The following is a 21,054-nucleotide window of genomic DNA, read 5'->3' as shown; positions in this document are numbered from 1 at the left end:
ATATATATTTTTGCAATGTTCTGCTTGTAAAATGTATGCAATCTACAAGATTTTTGATAGAATAGTGATGTTTGTCGAAAAATAATATGTTTTGCAATATTTTAAGCTATATTTTACTTGCAGAACATATATGGACTCCGAGGACTCCAATTAAAGGTGGACTCCATAAAACTTTACATGGATGATTTCAGAGAATAACCTATATTTTACTGCAAAAATTAACGAGTAGAACTGAATGTCACACCGGTTCATCGGGCGTCCCTGCGTTGACATAAACATCTTTTGTTTTTGTACTACATAATGTATCAAATATTATGAGTTGTTTTCAGTATAATACTGTTACCGCTTGATAAAATAAAATATTCATTTAAACTATTTGTTTTACACCTAACTAACTTCCATCTTTCTTTGTGAGATTTAAAATTATATAACTACTAACAATCTTTCTTCCTAAGATTTAAAATCTCCTTCCAAAAATTTTCAATGATCATCATTAACTTGTTTAGCAAACTAAAGTTATTATATTGCATTTTTTATTAATATTTTATACAAATAATCAGAACAAGAACAAAAACTACAAACACATCTTCTTTTTTGGTAGGGGTGCGCGGTGCGGTTTTTTTCTCAAATCGCACCGCCCGCCCCGTGCATGCCGTTTGATCAAATTTTCAAATCACACCCGCACCGCATACCCTCAAAAACCCCATAAATCACAACACGAAAATGCGGTCCGCTGTGGTGCAGTTCACTGCGGTTTACACTTTACACGTTTGAAAAAAATTATATAAAATACAAAACTTAAATCTAAATAAAATACAAAACTTAAATTAAATCAAATTTCCGACTAATATAACACAAAGTCGCTAATACTTTTCAATAATACAAATTAGAAATTACACACCGAAAAGTTTAACTTTTTAGGAATTTAATTACAAAACAAAAATATCTTATAAATTATAAGTTATAATTATACTAATAAAAATTCTAAGTTATGATTAAAAATAACTAGGGTACAACAGTGGTTAATTGCGTTTTATATTTTTGATAACTAATACAACAGAGTAGTCATTTTTACAAGCCACCGACCTCCATGTACGAGAGCAAGTAATCAAAGGAAGAAAAATACTTTAAGTCTATCGTAACTCTTAAATTCTATTAAATGAGTTCACTATTTATAACATATTAAATATTGCGGTGCGGTGCAGTTTGAACCGCATTTCAGATTTTTAAAAACACAACCCGCACCGCACCGCGCAGTTTATTAAAAATTCAAACCGTAACCACGCCACGAAGATTAAAAACCGCGATTTACATTACAGATTAGTAATGTACGGGCGATTTTTACAGTTTTCTTGTCACCCCTATTTTTGGGACCTTAGCATTCTCCGTCTCTTTTCATCTCAAGAGTCCCAGTCCGGGTCACTAAATTAAGGAGGTGTATTTAATTCATATTATTTATAATAATTCATTGATTTTAAATGATTGTCGCTGATTTTGACTAATTTTAATTGTACGCGAATTTTAGTGGAGTTGTTGAATAAATGTCGCAAAGTATTGCTATTTGAGTAGTGATTTATACAAATTCATCAAAATCACTTTGATTTTCCTAAAAAAATTAAAACATAAAATACACTAGCAAATACAAAAAAATTCATGGACTTTTGAATACAACCAGATTTCAATGAATTTTTTAAAATCTAATTTGAATACCATCAGATTTTAATGAAATTTTTAAAATCTCAATTGAATACCCCAAATGTTAAAAAATTATTTTCAATTTCTATTGCATACCATCAGATTTTAAAAGATTTTTTTAAAATCCAAATTAAATATCTTAGGATTTTCAAAATCCAAAAAAATCTTTTAAAACCCAATGGAATACACCGAATTTAGTATGGCATCAAATAAAAATATTAGAAGTACTATATTATAGCCCGCACTTTGCACACGGTATCTCAAAAATCATTTAATAAAAACAATAAATTAATTTTCTAATCTGAAAGATTAAGTTATCTGTATAATACATGTGCTGCATTTATATATTATGATAAATTTATTTAAAAATTACTTGCATTACATATGTTATTTTATATATTATATAAGTTATATATTTTATGAGATTATTTCTACAAATAAATCTGCCAAAATTTAGGGCTGACTTCAAATTTATATGAAAAACTTGCCTTAAGTAATATAATTCATATTTAAAGTTGTATCACAAAATTTATATAATAAATATGGGTCAACATGAACTTTTTCGTAAATCTAATATGAATACCAAATCTAAAATAAATAGTTTGTTGAAAATTATATTTGAACCAAAATATAATACCGAGTCCTAAGGATTATTTATAATATATAGATTACTTTTTCTAATATGTAAGGGCGAGCCACCTACAAATACAGTAAAACCTTGATACATTAATATTTATCGATATATTAATAATTTATTAATTTATCGAGATATATTATATAAAATTTTATAATCTATACTATATTATAATAGACGAAACATTAAAAGTTTGTTAATCGGTTGGTACTTGCTGAAATTACTTAATTACCCTTATTTAATTGTTATAATTCTAATTATTGGATCGTTCAATTCTAATTCTAATTGATATTGAAGTCAACTTCCTCTATTACTTTACCAATTTCAATTCTATTTTATATCGAACTCTATACCACTATAATTTATATTAAATTCAACTTCTTCTACCCATTTAAATTTTAATTCATATTGAGTTCTATATCATTCTAATTTGTTATTTCGGGCTAAATTAAATTTAAGCAATCTAAATATAATTCTTAAGATTTGGTTGATATATAATGTGACTCGGGTTAAGATAAAATAATAATACTATCAATCCTCCTAAAAAAATTATACCAATGAACTTGGATAATTAAAATAATCCAGGATAAAAAAAATACAATACACAATTGATTCATGTTAACACAAAACTAAAATAAAAATAGAATTCGACCGACAAAAAAACATATATACTAATTATTCAGTCTAAAACAAAATTATCTTATTGGTCCGGAATTTAAAAATAAAATAAAATAAAACTAAAAATAATTAGTTTGATTTGGTTGGTGTATTGGGCATCGGGGTAAAATAAAATAATATAAATCATTAATCCGAGATAGATCAAATTAATATTAGACTAAGTATAATTGGTATCCTATTCATATGAAATAAAAAATAAAATTTTATTTAAAACATAATTTTTTTTAAATACACTTAGAATTATCAATAAAATTATATCATTCAATCAGTAATATTGCCTTTTTTCAAATATCTTTTATAGAGTTGTAGTTAATCGATTAAGTAATCACCATGCTAAAATAATAGTTTTTTAAGGTACCAACATAATGGAGACATTACATTTTTATCCTCAATAAAATAATAATTTAATTATAATAATATTTCTCCCATTACCATTGTTATCACTTTAAATAAGTTTAAATATTCTAAAAAATTATGAACATATACGTTTACTTATATAATTATCATGCAATCATATCATTTAAGGTTTTAAATGAACAAAATTAAAAATTGAATTCAAGTATTTTTTTTAAATTATGTAATATTAAAAAAAAATCTGTGCAGTCCGTGTATCGCACGAGTTTTAAACTAGTATATACAATTCTCAGAATAATAATTTATTTTCGTCTACTCCCTCCGTGCCGGTGAGTTGGTTACGTACACTATTTGCACGTATTTCGAGGTTTCAATAAAGTATAGTTTCATAATGTTTTTTTTTAATTTTTTTTCTAAATAAAAGTTTAAACATGAAACTTTTTTCAGTTTTTTTTAAAAAAAATATTATGGAAGTATATTTTAAACGAGCATTAAAAAGCGTGCTGACAAGTAACGTAAACAATCCAGTGGGACTGAGGGAGTATTGAATACTTAAAATAATATTAAGAAATATTTATGAATTTAAGTAAATTTTTGGATGATGAACAAATTATTAGCAGTGTATTGGAAAATAAGAAAGAAGATGAGGTTGACGAAGATAATAGTATACAGTTGGAGCCAGTCTCACGAAAAAATATCCTTAAAGCAACAAATATATTACGTAATTTCCTCTTGGAATATGAATATAGTACGCCAGAGCTCCATAATGCATTAAGAAAGATTCAAGATGACGTATAATGCGACATCATTTTTAAAAAGAAGCTTACAATTGAGCCTTACTATAAAAGTGCATCCTAAAAATTTATAATTTTGATGTAATATGCAATTATTAATTTATATATTATATGAGACTTATATGCATTAATAAAAAAATAATATTATCTTATAAATTTAGCGAATTATTAATTTAGCATAAATGGCCCGGCTCGGAGTTATAAGAAATTATTAATTTAACGAGGTTACTAATTTATCGAGTATTAATTTATCGAGGTTTTAATGTATTTTACGGGACAGTTGTATATTTATCTTTTTTTTTTGCCTAATATTTTTAGATTAAACATGTCTATAAACAATTTTTAGGTGACATTTAAATTTAAATTATATTTGTGTTGTTCAATGTCTCCATTTTTCTGTCCCAAAGTTAATTGAACTACATTTTCTTTGATAGTGATTTTTTATTTTTAGTTTTTTGTGATCCCAATAATAAATAAATAAATATATCCTTAATATATTTATATTTTATATTTATTTTATTAAATTTGTAAAATTAACATATAAAGATGTCAATTATTGGAGGGTGTTATAGTAAAAGAGTGCCAAAACTAACGTTAAAAAGAAAAATTATTTAGAAAATATTTTGTTATGTGACAAAGTTAACACCCCTCGGAACAAATCATGGGAAATGCTCGTGATAAAAATAAAATAAAAATTAAAGGTAGATATTGTGTCATCCGTGAAACGTGTGTAGCATACAGAAGATCCACGAAAACATATACGGACAAAATTAAGAAGAATGAAACTCTTACATTTTACATCAGCATGACTGCCATGCACACGAATAAATTGGCATAGACCGTAACGCCCAACAAAATATATAAGCTCACATTAAATTGAATTACACAAGCACCCCCTTGTAGTTGTAGTTCATTTCTCTACTATTGACAAGAAAAATAAATATTTAAGCAGTGCTAGAATAAAACAATGTCACAGGTCCAAGCTCTGATCTCTGCATCACCTATAAAAATCAGCAATGTTTTCTCTGGCGCTTCGGGTTCATTTTTGAAACTTCCGGTCATCCGTCCTCTCCGGCAACCGGTTCTACCTCTACCGGGGAGTCGCTCACGTGTCAGGCCACTCAGGTCTCAAATACAGCAAGCGAATGGTGTTGCTGTTCCAGTGGCTGCTGTTGATCATGTTAAAGATCAGAACAACAACAATGGGTATAATTTTATTTCTTCAATTATTTATCAGCTTGATAAAAAACAATATAAATGTTATTTTGTCATCGGAATTTGAGTTCTTTTTTTGCTAATTAATTATACACGCACATACTCCCGCAAGTGATATAAGAATTAACCCACTGCACCAAACACGTTGTTAGCGGAATTTGTGTTTTTTGTTCATCTATGCTTCAATTACATTTTCTGTATCATTAATCTCTGTTGGAGTCTTGCTCAGGTCGTGCCAAGTGCCAACCAATTTTGAGCTCACTTAGAGACTTTCGCAGTGCAGTTTTAATGTTTGTATGGGGCCCACTATTTTACATTATGTTTCATCTGTGCATATGAATTTTTTTTGCTAATTAATTATACAACTCATAGTTAAACTCTTGATCTCCGCAAGGGATAAGAGCTCAAGTACCGGCACTGCACCAACTTTGTTGGCTTTTTCATGATAAATTCATGGATACCGTGTTAGATTTTTAATTAATATACTAATTTAAACGAGCTTCTAAAATCTAAGTTGAAGCCTTTGATAAGACTTTCCCCGAAGAGACTGCATGTTTTACCTCTTTCCAATATTTTGAACTAAAAATGCAACAAAATGAAGCTGACAGTAAAACCAAGCAGATAACAAATTCTAATTTAACCGATTGTCCACTGGAATAGCACCAGGGTTGTCTGAATTTCATGGCATTACAAGAATTATGTATAATTTGTTATGCAGATATTTGATTCTTACAAATCTTGTTCAGTGTTCAAATTTAAACCTTACGCCTATCCAATACTCTATCTGAAATGTACTTTGAAATTACGAAATTGATAAATTTGATGAGCTTGGCAGAATGGATTGGTTTTACGAGACTGAACTGAAGGTTCGCGACTACGAGTTGGACCAGTATGGAGTTGTACACCATTCCATCTATGCTTGTTATTGCCAACACGGTGAGTATCCTGGTAATCTATATCCACCATTATGTGCACACTTTATATGTACAACTCTTTATTAAGGCGATACTTCTTTTTTCTACATATTTTATGAATGATACATTTCGATACATTTCAACTTTTAAGCATGGGAATTAATTTGTTCACAGATATTTTTATTATCGAACCAAGCAACTGTACTCATAGTGATATATTTTAGCTCCATATATGTAAATTTGATACAGAGAAAACCTCACAGTCATTCATCATCTTTTAATCTAGTGGCAGTGGGTATCAATATAAGTTCTGAACTACGAGTATTTAAATTTATGCAATTGGCGATTTTCAGTACATAAGAAACTCTTTATCCAAGGACTATGGTTGCAACATCATATATTGGTATATCTTTAAAGTTTTGGAATGGACCAGGTTTATGAGTTATAGCTAATACAGTGAGCATGTGAAGGAGCTCTTTAGTGTTTTTTTGTTCTCAAATTCTTGATTGCATTCTCTCTTATTATTAGCTGTAGCCTGTAGGACTTGTTTGGATTTAGTTATAGGACTACATTTTGTAATACATTGAAAATGCAGCTCGTCATGAGCTTCTGGCAGCGATGGGTGTAAATGCTGATGAGGTTGTAAGAAAAGGTCTTGGATCATGCACTCTCTCTGAAGTTTCTTTGAAATTTCTCGCGCCCTTACGAGTATGTTTCCTACACTGTTTCGATTACCCATGTTGTTAATTTCCGGTGTTCTACTACAAGTAACTTGTGATTGTGGATGCAGAGTGGAGACAGATTTGTGGTGAAAGTTAGGGTGTCCAAGTATACAACTGCTCGAGTATATTTTGAGCACTTCGTTTACAAAATAACTGATACCGGGGTTAGTTCCTGTTTTTCATTTTTTAAATTGAATCAATCACAGAACTAGTTAAAGAAAAGTATGTGCTAATACATGTGCTTGATTTATGTGTACTATTGTGCAGCTGCAACCGGTTGCCGAGCAAAAGACAACCGGAGTTTGGCTCGACACAAAAAACCGTCCCACCCGTATTCCCGCCGAGGCAAGATCTAACTTCTTCCGCTTCATTAGTGAAGGACCAAGAGGGAATTAACCCATTTGCAGTGTGTTTCTTTGCATTATCACCTGCTCATGAATGAAGTTTCTTAAATTTCAAGGATTTTGCAATCTGAATTATGGGAACCTTGACTTGGTCAAGGCAGGATACAAACCAGTTAGTACTATAAAATTTGGAGTTTTGTTTTGCTGAAGTTGTCTAGTTTGGTTCTATTCTAATCTACCATTTCTTAACCATAAATCTATTAGCATTCTAAGAATTCATGAGCTAGTTAGATGCAATAATGCAATACATAGCAAATATGTCGACTATAGCTGTTCCTGACTGAACTACTGATTCCACCGCAGCCCCCTTAATTTTTTTATAGCTAGACTAATTTTTACAAATTTTGACAAGATTATGAGTTGGTAAGATGGTTCTTATGCAATTTTTTTCACACTGTCGTTTGATCAAATGTTAGAGCAGGCCGCTAATTTTTCACTGCCGTGCTATTTTTTCTTTCTATAAAGGTGGAGGGTTAGGGCTTATAGCAACTGTATTGCTACATGTTTCTGTCAGTAAAAAGATCATGAATGTTTTTGCTATATTTTTGCATACCCTCGGCTAAATAAAATCTTTGTTAGTTTAACTGATTTGTCACGATAATGATCTCTGTAAAACAAGGTCTCAGATACGTGGTAACTCAATCTGTATTTGTTCATGGGGCCACAGGTGGAATTCCCATCCTAACACTCTTTCTATCAGGCAAAACAAGAAAAACTAGAAATTGATGAAAATCATCCCCATAAGTAATTTGCATAAGAAAACAGAAGGCTATAGACTACAGGCTACAGTGGAGACCTTAATGCACGTATGGAACTTAAAACGCCAGTATTACGAAGCTAATCATTTAATTAGCTTCATTAAATTTCTAAAATTACGGGTAATTTGAACACAGGATATCTGACTCTAATACATTAGCAACTTGATGCATTTCATAAAAGATTAGAAGATAGTCAATAAGATTGAGAAAGACCTATCATGAGTAATATTATCATTTTTAGAGCAGTGTTTGATGCAGGTCCTGAGTTCCCAAACGCGTAAACCTCTGTTCCACATCAAAAGAAAGCCCGCTTTGAAATGTAAAAAAGGTGGTGAATTTTTCTGGAACTATTGCACATGTCTTTCTCTCCCTATATACCCCCCCCCCACATAGTTCAATTAAGCAGGCATTCCATCTGTATCAAAAGTCAAAACAAATGAAAGCTTGGAACAAATTGTTCACGTAATTGAGACCGTCCTTTCTTCACCGGGTTCTTCGCAAAATGTTTTGTGTTTTGGAACATAACCACAAGACTTTAGCTGTTTCGTCAATCCTCTCAGGGCTAGGTATAGTGCTGCTGTCTTAGGATGCCTCTCATCATAGGAGTAGAACTCCGCGACTTCTTGATCAAGCTCTATTAAACTGCATCCTGGCAGTTTTTTGTGCTTGGTATTCCTCATTGCAATTTTTGACCTTGCCACATCTTCCCATCTGCGAGCATCACTATATACATTTGCAAGCATTACATAGTTTGCTGGGTTTTCTGGTTCAAGCTCAATTAGTTGTTCAAGTGCCAACTCAGCCAATTCGACATTTTTGTAGATCCGACAAGCCCCAAGTAAGGCGGTCCAGATAACACTATCTGCTTGAAGAGGCATATTAATTATGAAATTCACAGCCTGCTCTAGAAGACCAGCTCGGCCCAAAAGATCAACCATACAACCACAATGCTCAATCTGAGGTGAAACTGAGTATTTATTAATCATCAAATGGTAATATAGAAGCCCATTTTCAACATCACCCATATGAGAACAAGCACACAAAATGCCTATGAAAGTGATTCCATCTGGTCTTACTCCCACATTCTCCATTTCATCGAAATATCCCAATGCATCGGACCCATGACCGTGCACTGCTAATCCATTAATCAGCGTATTATAAGAGACTAAATCTTTTATACTCATTTCTCGGAACACATCAACTGCACTCTCTATCATTCCACATTTTGCATACATGTCAATCAGACCATTCCCGACATATACATTCTCCTTATACTCACTGCTTTCCACATATGCATGCACCCACTTACCCATATCAAGAGCTCCTAATCTCGAACAAGCAGACAAAACAATCACAAGAGTTGCGTTATTAGGACTCACACGGGACTCTTTCATCATCCTTTTATAAGTACTAATAACTTCAGCAAAACGTTTATTATGAGCATAACCACCAATCAATCCATTCCAAGAGAATACATTTTTCTCAGGCATCTCCTCAAACAATCTTTCAATTCCCTCTACATCCTCATTGTTGGCATAGCCATTCAATAAAGTATTCCAAGACATCAAATCCTTATTAGGCATCACATCAAAAAGCTCCCTAGCAGCTACCATGTCACCACATTTAATATAACCCGAAACCATAGTGTTCCACAAAACAATATCCCGATCAGGTGCCAAATCAAACAGCCTCCTCGCTGAAACTACATCATCGTACGAAAGAAAAGCATTAACCATAGAAGTCCAGGCAACAACATTCCTCCCAACCATTTCACTAAATGCTTTATAAGCTAAACCAATTTCACCCCCACTAGAATACATATCAATCAATGTAGTCCCCACATATGAATTCACCCCAAACCCAACCTTCAATACTAAACAATGCACTTGCCCGCCTTCGCGTAACGCTAACAGCTTAGCACAAGATTTCAAAACCATAGGAAATGTAAAACAACTATGCCTTACATTCTTTCTATTTATTTGATTAAACAAACTCATAACTTGCCCATAAATCTCATTCTGCACATACCCTTTAAACATTGTGTTCCAAAGCGCTGAACTTGGATCAGGCATTTGATCAAACAGTTGGCGTGCACAGGACATAACTCCCAGTTCAGAGCATTTACCGATAAATTTTGGCACAATGTAGTCATTGAATAGTATGCCCTGGATGACTAATTGGGCCTGGACTCGTCTGAGCTGAATAAGGTTCTTACATGACTGTAAGAGTGTGAAAAACTTGTCTTCAATAAGACGTAGAGCAGGGTTTGGGGCTATATTTTGGAGAATAATTTTGACAATGCCTATTACTTCAGCTAAACGAAGCAGTGTTTAAATTTTTAGGAGTTTAGTTTATGTTTGGACTAATTACATTATTGCAGAAACCTTGAAATGTAAAAACTTATATTCTATAGTAAAAATTATTTATATAATTTTATTTTATTTTTTCATTCAAGTGTATAGAGATTAAAAAGTTTGTTACTTGGTACATCAATAAATATTTAAAAGTAAGTGTATATCTTATTATTTTAAAAGTAAATATTAATTTTTAAGGGTATGAATATCAATGTTTTATCATATGAAGTCAGTGTTATAGAAATCGACCGTATCCCCAATAAATCGGCCGAAATATCGTTCAAATTCATGATGCCGATATTATTATCCTGAATCGCTTTTTAATACATTTTTCTGAAATCGGGTCAAAAACGGGTCCAAAATAGGCAAAGTCAACGGGTCAGACAAAGAATAAATGTACAGATAAAGAAGAGAGGAAGAGGGAGGGAGACAGAAGCGGTGGACATGCACTGAATCGGAGGTAGAGCTGGCCAAACGGGCGGGCCGTGCGTGCCGGGCCGGTTTATACGAGTTACACGAATCAGGCTTGCAGGACCGCAGAAGTGTAGAAATAGGATTGTAGGTGGGTGGCTGACAGGCTGTGAGCGTTGCAGAGTAGACGATGCAAGCGCGTGCTTCAAACGTTTGTGCCGAACGAATTGAATGTGCCGAACGGGCTGAACTAGTTAGTACTCCGAAAGCAATCACGTGACCCCACCATTCCAAGCCAAGCACATCACTCACTTACATGCAGATATATTTGTAATGTAAATACACACACATTTCTACATTTTCTACATTGAATTTATATCTTAACCATGCAAATGCACCAATTTTATTTTCAAAAAAGAAAAATATTACGCCAATTTTGTATTTGAAAAATATATTAAATTTATGCAAGTATTATCAAATTTATGTATACTGTTTCAATATTTCATTTTAAGAGGATTCTATGCTTAAATAAGAAGATATGAAATATGAATAAGGATATTAAGATTAGTAGATTTATACGCTAAATAAAAATAAGTTGAATATTAGAAGAAAATATCTAAGGGTACGTGGGTTCACTATTAATTTCAATTCTATAAACTATAAATCATTAAGTTATAAAAATAGTTGAAAGGGTGAACGGGCTGAACGGGTTGGCGGGTCGATGTGATTTGCCGAGCCGAGCCAGTGCCGTGCCGAATTTACGGGCCGGTCCGTGCCGGTTAGCGAATCATGAATACTGGACTCGTATTCGCCCCGTTATTTTTTACGGTCCGTGCCGAGTTTGATTCGGCTCGATATGAGCCGACTTAATATGAGTTAAATGACGAGCCGGGGCGATCCTAACCGCTCGTTTGGCCAGCTCTAATCGGAGGTAGTAGAAGATATATCTGAGGGAGAGGGAGTGGCCGGGGGTAGACGACGGCGGATGAAAAGAGATGGTATTAATCAGATGGATAAAGAAAGAAAAGTGAGAAGAAGAACACTGCTTTAATCAAAATGACACGCGCCTACCTTCTTGAATTAAGCAGTATAACTATAAGTAAGGTGCCACAATTGATTTGGTGTAAAAAAAAGATGGAACAAATGAGCAGTAAAACCCTAATAATGGCTTGGGCCGTGACTATACAGCCCAAGTACACTTTAATGTTCCAGCAGATGAAACATACTTTCATAATAAAATATGTATATATTTTAAAAATTAATATTAATATACATCCGATTTTATTTCGATTTTATATTTCGATAAATCGCCGATTTTTGATAAATCGTAAATCGGTACCTCTACCGATTTAGTCCGATTTTTGATTTCTATAACCATGCATGAAGTATGAAATTATTAATTTAAAGTGTAGTATCGATTTATTTTATTATATTAATTTATTATCTATTAATTTGGATAAATAAAATATGATATGAGTGAATGTTTAATATTTATATATGATCTTATAAGATAAAAAGTAAAGATAAATAATTATATATATGAATTTAGGTCCATTCATACATGAATCAGATTTTTTTCAGATTTGGGATAAAACCGGATCAAAAACTGAATTTTTTTAATTATAAGGATCGGGGACCGGACCAGATATATTCTGTCCAATTCAGGTCTTAAACCGATAGATCCGGTCCCGTCAGGTTAAAGTTCTAGCCCGAAATTCGGCGTGACCCTCATCCCAACACCAAACATGCTCCACATGGATTAAAAGTAAAATAAAAAGCACGACTATTCAACTGCTTGTAGAAATTATAATTTGGACCTTTTTCTTGGTACATTTAAGTATCAAATCTCTGCGAATCAATCTAAAATTTTTAGCCAGGTACTTTGAAATAATTTGAGATTTTTTCTTTATTACACAGGTTCTAAAATTTTAAAACATATGCTCTTTTAAAAATATTTATTGTAAAATATTTTTTATTTTCCATATTTTAAACAATACGACTTTACAATCCTCCACAATTAAAACGTACCAATAAATTTATAGTGAACCAAAAAATGGATTAAAAAGTTATTAGATGATAACATATTGTGGTGGTTTTGGAGATTTTAAAATAAGTAAGTTATGACTTAAAATGAATAAGGGACTTATAAGTGATAACTCTATAGGTACTTATAAGTTAAATAAGTGTTTGGTTAAATGTTAGTATTTTTTTACTTAAATAAATTAAAATAAAGAAAATTTAAATACAATTATCTTAATTCGTAAATTTTATATGAGAAAGACATTTAAAGACATAAATTTTAAAATAAAAGTTAATAAAAAATCAAAAAATAAAAATAAGTTGAGAAAAAGTATTGTTAGGGCGAAATACGCGCTAAAATTACACACAAATATACGCGTTTGCAAGTAGTATATGATATAAATTAGATTCGTTCCCATAAAGACTCTTTTTAGTTAAATTAAGATTAAGCACCTATGCAACAATGGTATAATTATCGATCAGTGTTAAGACAATAACAAGTTGAGATGATTATAATTAAGATTAAACTAACATGCAATTTATTAAGAATAAAACTGATTGAATTAACTATATGAGACAAACATGAGATTCTAACTTCATTAAATACTTCATTGAAAGTCATTGTTCTTAACCGTAGCATGTGAGATGGTGATGACAACTAATTAGATAACACGAAACTAGTAAACGCCAACTTTCGTTGTACGTATACCCTACTATCAGACATCCACAAAAGAGATAGAAGCTGAATAGACACCAATTACATTGAGACCCTATATGTCTATAGAATTTGATAACATAAAGGTTTAATGAACAAGTTATCTATCGTGATTACATAGGGCAAGTAAGATGGTTAAAATTACCTATGAATCATGCATAACAATTATACATGGACCTATGCTAGCATGACAAGTTCTAAACCTCTATATTCACTGTCGCTTCAATAGAGATTAACACGCTATCTTATATGTTAGCTACGCACATAAGACGAATAAGCACAACCAATACTAGGATATCATACAATCACCACACACTTATGTATCAAAACAATTAATTATAAAAATCCATAAGTAAATCCGTTAGAACCCCACGACAACGATTAGTTCATAAACGAACTCATCGTCACCATGGTTTCCAATGAAAGCATGATAATAAATAATATAAGAGTATTATGATTTAAGACAAATCGAAAACAAGCATCCAAGTATCAACTATACTAAAGAAAACAAAAGTCTTCTTCTCCATAGTTGTCTTGCGCTCTCTAGGTCTTCGTAATTCTCTCCATTTTGCTCCTTGTCGTTAAAAACGTCTTTTCATTGGTATATATAAGCCCCTAGTGGACCTGAACCCTCAAAATCATCTAATTCTACTAAAATCAGGATTCTGGAGCAAAAAGGGTGGGGCGGCCGCGCCTGACTTCTGGATTTTTCTGCTGATTCTTCTTTTGGCCGTATCTTGAGTTTTGCTCGTCATAATTAGGCGATTCAACTGCCCACGCGAAGCTAATGAAATTATCTTCAATTTGAGAATGGCCTAGGCAACCAATTCTTAGCTCTTTTCAGAATATTTTCTTGAAAAGCTCCTTTCTTCATTTAACTGATGCCTGAAATGCAATAACACAAAAATATATCAAAAATACCAATAACTTGAGTCTAAAACACCAACTTAAACTTGTAATGAAGCGTTCCAAGTAGATATAAAACCCACTTATCACACCCCCAAACTTGAATCGATGCTTGTCCTCAAGTATAAACAGACTCAAATCTATAAAACAAACCTAATGCATGAATGCAACTACGTGAATGCAACTAAATGATAATACAATCGATCCCCTCAGAATAACCATAACCAAATGAATAAGCCAACGCTTCTAAGAATGCAATAACTCAAAACAGAGTTCGAATAAATCTCACAAACCAACTCACAAACCAGAAACGTGCGTGTGTGGGATGCTTAACAGATATACTCTCGCTACCAGATCAATAACCATAACTTATCTTTCATCAAGACAATCACAAGTTTATAACTAGAATAGACGTTAAACGCATAATGGCTCACATAACTTCCTTTTTACTAGAGTTATATAAGGATTCATGCTATTATTGAACACATAACAAAGATGCTTATTTGACCGTGCAATGAATGAGGTCCCAAAAGATTTATGCAATAATACCCATATAGCGAGCGTTAGGTTAGCGGATCCCAGACTATCAAAGCCTTAGGTCACTAGGCACAAAGTCTCCTAGAACTTAATAACTCGAGTATTAAAGAGCTCACTCTTGATCAGTGATGCATAAACACATACTTTTTTTTGTTTTTTTTTTCTGAATGAGTGCGTTTCGTTCCATCTCATTCAACCCTAGACTACATACAAGGGCATGGTTTTTGCACATAAGCCGCAACTCCTTCAATTCAGATTTTTCATTCGAAGATAGACCTGCACCTCCATGAGTTTATTGTTGAAGTTGGAGTTATTGTCTTGGTGCAAATTGATGTTGAAAACCAGGAGGATTGAATTACTTGTTTTTAAACTGTTGGAATGGAAGTTGCATCGCATTCTGATTGTTGCTCCAGCTGAAGTTAGGATGATTCCAGTTGTCAGGATGATATGTGTCTGGAACTGGTTGCTGCGATCTCTGAAAGTTTCTCACAAACTGAGCTGATTCACTAGATATAACGCATTGCTCCGTCGCATGCGAACCTGCACACAGCTCACAAACACTGGTTATCTGATTAACACCATAGTTAGCAAGACAATCGATCTTCATAGACAACGCCTTTAGTTGAGCAGTGATAGGCATAGCTATATTCACTTCAAGAACTCCTGCTACCTTACCTTGTGGCAATCTCTGAGTTGAATACTGATATTCATTAGCAGCCATCAGTTCGATTAGATCATAAGCTTCCTCATAGCTCTTTGCCCATAATGCTCCACCTGATGCTGCATCAAGTATGGGTCTTTACTGTGCTCCCAAACTGTTATAGAAGTAATTGATGATCATCCAATCAGGCATTTCATGATGAGGATACTTCCTAAGTATCTCCTTGTAGCGCTCCCAAGAATCACATAGAAATTCTCCCTATTGCTGCACAAATTGAGTAAAAGCATTCCTCATTGCAGCTGTCTTCGCATTAGGGAAGAATTTAGTAAGAAAATTCTGAGCGAGATCCTCCCAAGTAGTGACAGAACCTGCTGGTAGAGAGTGTAACCAGCACTTAGCTTTATCCCTCAGAGAAAAAGGGAAAAGTCTCAGCTTCACAGCATCTTCGGAAACATTATTGAACTTGAAGGTGTCACAGATCTCGATGATTGCTCTAATATGCATATTAGGATCTTCTCTTGGAGAACCCCCAAACTGGATTGAATTCTGTACCATATGAATCATGTCAGGCTTAATTTCAAAGGTATTAGCTGCGATCGCTGACCCAACAATGCTAGATTGAATGTCATTGATCTTGGGTTGAGAAAAATCTATCAACGCTTTCGTTGGTGTTGCTGGATCTCCCATTGTAATGAGTACATGAAACACAAACAAGTAAACCGTGAAAGTAAAAGAATCCGAGTCAGTGAACTTTAACGACCACTGATGTCAGGCACATAAACTAAAATTAACACCGAGTCACCGGCAGCGGCGCTAAAAACTTGTTAGGGCGAAAACACGCGCTAAAATTACACGCAAGTATACGCGTTCGTAAATAGTATAAGATATAAATCAGATTCGTTCCCACATAGACTCTTTTAGTTAACTTAAGATTATGCACCTATGCAACAATGGTATGGCTATCGCTCAATGCTAAGATAATAACAAGTTGAGATGATTATTGCTAAGATTAAACTAACATGCAATTAACTAAGAAGAAAAGTGATTGAATTAATAATATATGAGACAAACAAGGGATTCTAATTTCATAAAATACTTCATTCAAAATCATTGTTCTTAACCTTAGCATGTGATGGTGATGACAACTAATCAGATAACACGAAACTAGTAAACACCAATTTTTTTGTACGAATACCCTACTACCAAACATCCACAAAAGAGATAGAAGCTAAATATATACCAATTATATTGAGATCCTATATGTCTATAGGATTTGACAACATAAAGGTTTAATGAACAAGTTATCTATCGTGATTATATAGGGCAAGTAAGATGGTTAAAATTACCTACAAATCATGCATAACAATTATACATGAACCTATGCTAGCATGGCAAGTTCTAAACCTCTATATTCACTGTCGCTTCAATAGAGATTAACACGCTATCTTATATGTTAGCTACGCACATAAGACGAATAAGTACAACCAATACTAGGATATCATACAATCACCACACACTTAGGTATCAAAATAATTAACTATAGAAATTCATAAGTAAATCCGTTAGATACCCGCGACAACGATGAGTTCATTTATCTGTTAGATACCCACGACAACGATTACTTCATAAATGAACTCATCGTCACCATGGGTTCCAATGAAAGCATGATAATAAATAATATAAGAGTATTAGGGTTTAAGATAAATCGAAAACAAGCATCCAAGTATCAACTATACTAAAGATAACAAAAGTCTTCTTCTCCGTAACCGTCTTGCGCTCTCTAGGTCTTCGTAATGCTCTCTTTTTTGCTCCTTGTCGTTAAAAATATCTTTTTATTAGTACATATAAGCCCCTAGTGGACCTGGACCCTCAAAATCATTAAATTCTACTAAAATCAGGGCAGGGCGTGCTGGTTTTTTGGCATAAAGGCGGGGCGGCCGCGCTGGTTTTGGGGGCGGCCGCGCCTGACTTCTGGATTTTTCTGCTAATTCTTCTTTTGGCCGTATCTTTAGTTCTGCTCGTCACAATTAGGCGATTCAACTGCCCACACGAAGCTAACAAAATTCTTTTCAACTTGAGAATGTCCTAGGCTTCCAATTCTTAACTGTTTTCAGCATATTTTTTTGAAAAGCTCATTTCTTCATTTAACTGATGCCTGAAATGCAATAACACAAAAATATATAAAAAATACCAACAACTTGAGTCTAAAACACCAACTTAAGCTTGTAATGAAGCGTTCCAAGTAGATATAAAATTCACTTATCAAGTACGTCATTGCTAACATTCAACTTATTAGCTTATAAATTATAAATTTGACTTATAAGCCAGGTCGACAAATACTCATCGATAAGTAATTACGGGTTTATAAGTGAATAAGCCACTTATTTTCTGTAGCCAAACATTTTGCCCATTATGTATTCGTCTTCGTCAAAATTCTTTAATATTTTAGAATCATGGTAAATAACTTAAAAATAAATCCTTTTTAAGAAATATTAGAATTTATTTTCGTTAATTTGTCAATTAATTTTGTAATTAATTATATTTTGAGTATAACTTTGGAAGTATTTAAATAAAAAATGTACAGCGAGACATATAATATATCAATATATATTTTATTGTTTAAAACTCTATATAGATATATACTAAGCTCTGAAAATAAATATTGCAATAAAAGCAAAAATATAAGAAAATAAGTTTTTTAAAATAAGAACAAGAAAAATGAGATATATATAAAATATTAATATGTCTACACTATAAAATATTAAAATATACTATATAATAATAACTGAAATGAGGTATAATTTGTTTCAAGGTTATCCCCTAATTTTGATTAATCAAAATATAAAAAAATAGTGTTATATATCCGTTATATTACTAAATTACTAAACTACTACATATATAGTCTACATATCCTACTAAACTATAAGCACAACTTATCTTATTATTAAATAAATAAATAAATAGTGTTATATATCTTCGAAACTACTAAATTATTAAACTACTACATATAATATACTTATCCTACTTTTTTTGAAAAACATACTTATCCTACTAAATTACGACCACAGATTATCATATTATTTGTTTTATAAATTTATTATTGTTATTATATATTTATATAAATATTTTAAAATTATAGTATAACGGGATAAATAATTTTTTTAAATATTAACGGGAACCCATGCATCGCACCAGATTTAAGCTATTTTATTAATAATAACCGGAATATGCTATGATTTAGTTGAATGATTATCCCTTTATTTTATGTTAGGTCACACACACACTATATAGGGGGTGAATACAGTGTATAGTACACTCAAATCGAACTTTAAGGTCTTAAGTAACAGAAAACAAACTTTATTGAAACAATAAACTCTGTTACAGTATGGAACTGTTACCTCTCAGTGATGAACAAATATCACGAGAGCTGTTAGGGTTATATAGAATAATAACTTCGATAATGATAACACTTATAGTGTAAACCCTATGCCTGTGTTTATATACTACACAGTTACAAGATAATCACTAATTGATATGGAATATAATTCTGCTTCCTAAAATATATCAATCAGATATCTTTTCTTCCAAGTATTCCATTCTTCACGAAATTCCTTCTTCATGCATATCTCTTCTTATGTTTATCTCGATCTTCTTTCCTTTAATCAGTTACTGTCCTTATCTGATTGTCCTTCAGCACTTAAGTTCTGATATCTATCTTCTGATGATTATCTCCTGATAATATAAGTACTGATATCCTTAAATCCTGACTTCCAGTATAAGTACTAATCAACAGTTAAGTACTGATTTATCCTGTTCACGTAAGATCTGAAAGCTAAACATAAAACATATTAGCCATGACATTATCAAATATATCTAACAATCTCCCCCAACTTGTAAATTAACAAAATATACAAGTTTAACAGATATTTGATGATGTCAAAAACATTAAGTACAAATGCATGAGAAATAGACTAGATAACTACAACTTACAGTCCTTAAAGTTTTTACCAATTTCAACTTCTGATAACAACTTTAATCTGTATAAATATCATAATTTAAGCAGTTGTAGATCTTCGACTTGGCTTCTTCATTTTCTGATCTCTCTGATGTCAGGAGTTGTTCTTAGATAGTTCTTCAACAAACATTTCTCAGCATATCTTAGTTCATCAATCATTCTCCTTTTAACACCTTTAAGCTCTGCAGTATCTTCACCAGTTTGAAAGATTGCAGCTCTGAGATCATTAATCTTTGCTTTTCTTAACTCTTGATCTAGTCTTATGACATAAGCTTTGTCAGATTCAAGATTGAATTCAAGTCCCTTAATACCAAGATACGTTCTGATCTGTGCAGTATTAGGCTTCATATCAACAATATCACCATTGTGATCTCTGTACTTTGGAACATATATGCCGTCAGACTTAACAGAATAAAGCCTTTTCTGTCTCTGAATCTGTTCTTTTAAGTAGTTTGCAGCAGTCTCTGTTATTCTGTCATCCACTTGAAGTAAGAAAAGTACATGCTCCAATTCTTCAAAATACTTCAAAGGAATGGCATTTTGTCTTATATGATAAACCCTACCATCTGTCATGAAATACAACATGATGTATTCTTTCAAGTAGGTATGGTAAACCATCTGTACAGATTCCAGTTGATTCAATCTCTCAGGAGTTGCTCCAATACCTGGTTCACTCAAGGAAGTTGGATCATTGGTAGTTTTGTGTACTCTTCTTTCATCAGCACTTCCCAATCCAGTTTTATATCTAACTTCCTTTCCAGTAACTACTATTGCTTCAAAACCACTTGCAGTAGTCTTCAAAGATTGAGTCTGTTTTGCTTTAGTGAATCCTGGTAGGAGTGTTTTAGATCTATTTTCTGATATCAAGTTAACTTGAGCACTGTCAGAGGTTACTTGCTTCTTCTGAATATCAGAACTTACAATTTCTTGACTCTGAACAACTTGAGCCATGTCAGAGGTTGTTTTAAGAACTTTTCTTGTAGTCAGAGCAAGATCATCTTTTCCATCAATAATTTCTTCTTCCTCAGGAGGTACATAAGGCTTGATAGGTTCACCAACCTTTTCTTTACCCTTGGATCTTGGATCTATCTGTGGTTGTGATCTAGCCAAAGTTGCTTCAGTATGTATCCTTTCTTTGATCACAATGCCTTTAGGTTTTGGAAGTAACTTTTTACCAGAAGCTTCAGATTTAGATGTGACTTTCTCTGATTTAAGTCTGGCTTCTTCTTCCTTTAAACTTTCCAAGTCCATCCCTGAATTTTCTTGAA

The 21,054-nt window shown here is 32.6% G+C and overlaps 2 protein-coding genes and 1 non-coding gene across 3 annotated transcripts; 2 read left to right on the top strand and 1 right to left on the bottom strand.

Moving 5' to 3' along the window:
- The first annotated feature begins 5,002 nt into the window (after positions 1-5,002).
- LOC141667842 (acyl-acyl carrier protein thioesterase ATL3, chloroplastic-like) lies at positions 5,003-7,872 on the top strand. Its single transcript, XM_074474477.1, has 5 exons — positions 5,003-5,361; positions 6,206-6,306; positions 6,880-6,992; positions 7,075-7,170; positions 7,274-7,872. Exons 1-5 carry the CDS (start codon positions 5,123-5,125, stop codon positions 7,400-7,402), a joined length of 678 nt encoding a protein of 225 aa, XP_074330578.1. The 5' UTR covers positions 5,003-5,122; the 3' UTR covers positions 7,403-7,872.
- Positions 7,873-8,307: 435 nt separating this feature from the next.
- LOC141663594 (pentatricopeptide repeat-containing protein At3g29230) lies at positions 8,308-10,599 on the bottom strand. The gene has a single exon (XM_074469377.1). It carries the CDS (start codon positions 10,268-10,270, stop codon positions 8,627-8,629), a length of 1,644 nt encoding a protein of 547 aa, XP_074325478.1. The 5' UTR covers positions 10,271-10,599; the 3' UTR covers positions 8,308-8,626.
- A 5,362-nt stretch (positions 10,600-15,961) lies between these two features.
- Positions 15,962-16,068, top strand: LOC141669758 (small nucleolar RNA R71). The gene has a single exon (XR_012554019.1). It is a non-coding gene; the product is annotated as a small nucleolar RNA R71 (small nucleolar RNA).
- The last annotated feature ends 4,986 nt before the right edge of the window (positions 16,069-21,054 follow it).

The sequence above is a fragment of the Apium graveolens genome, chromosome 6, assembly GCF_009905375.1.
Source record: "Apium graveolens cultivar Ventura chromosome 6, ASM990537v1, whole genome shotgun sequence".
NCBI lineage: Eukaryota > Viridiplantae > Streptophyta > Magnoliopsida > Apiales > Apiaceae > Apium > Apium graveolens.
The sequence above is the reverse complement of the archived record's forward strand: the minus strand, read 5'-3'. Positions and strand labels throughout refer to the sequence as shown.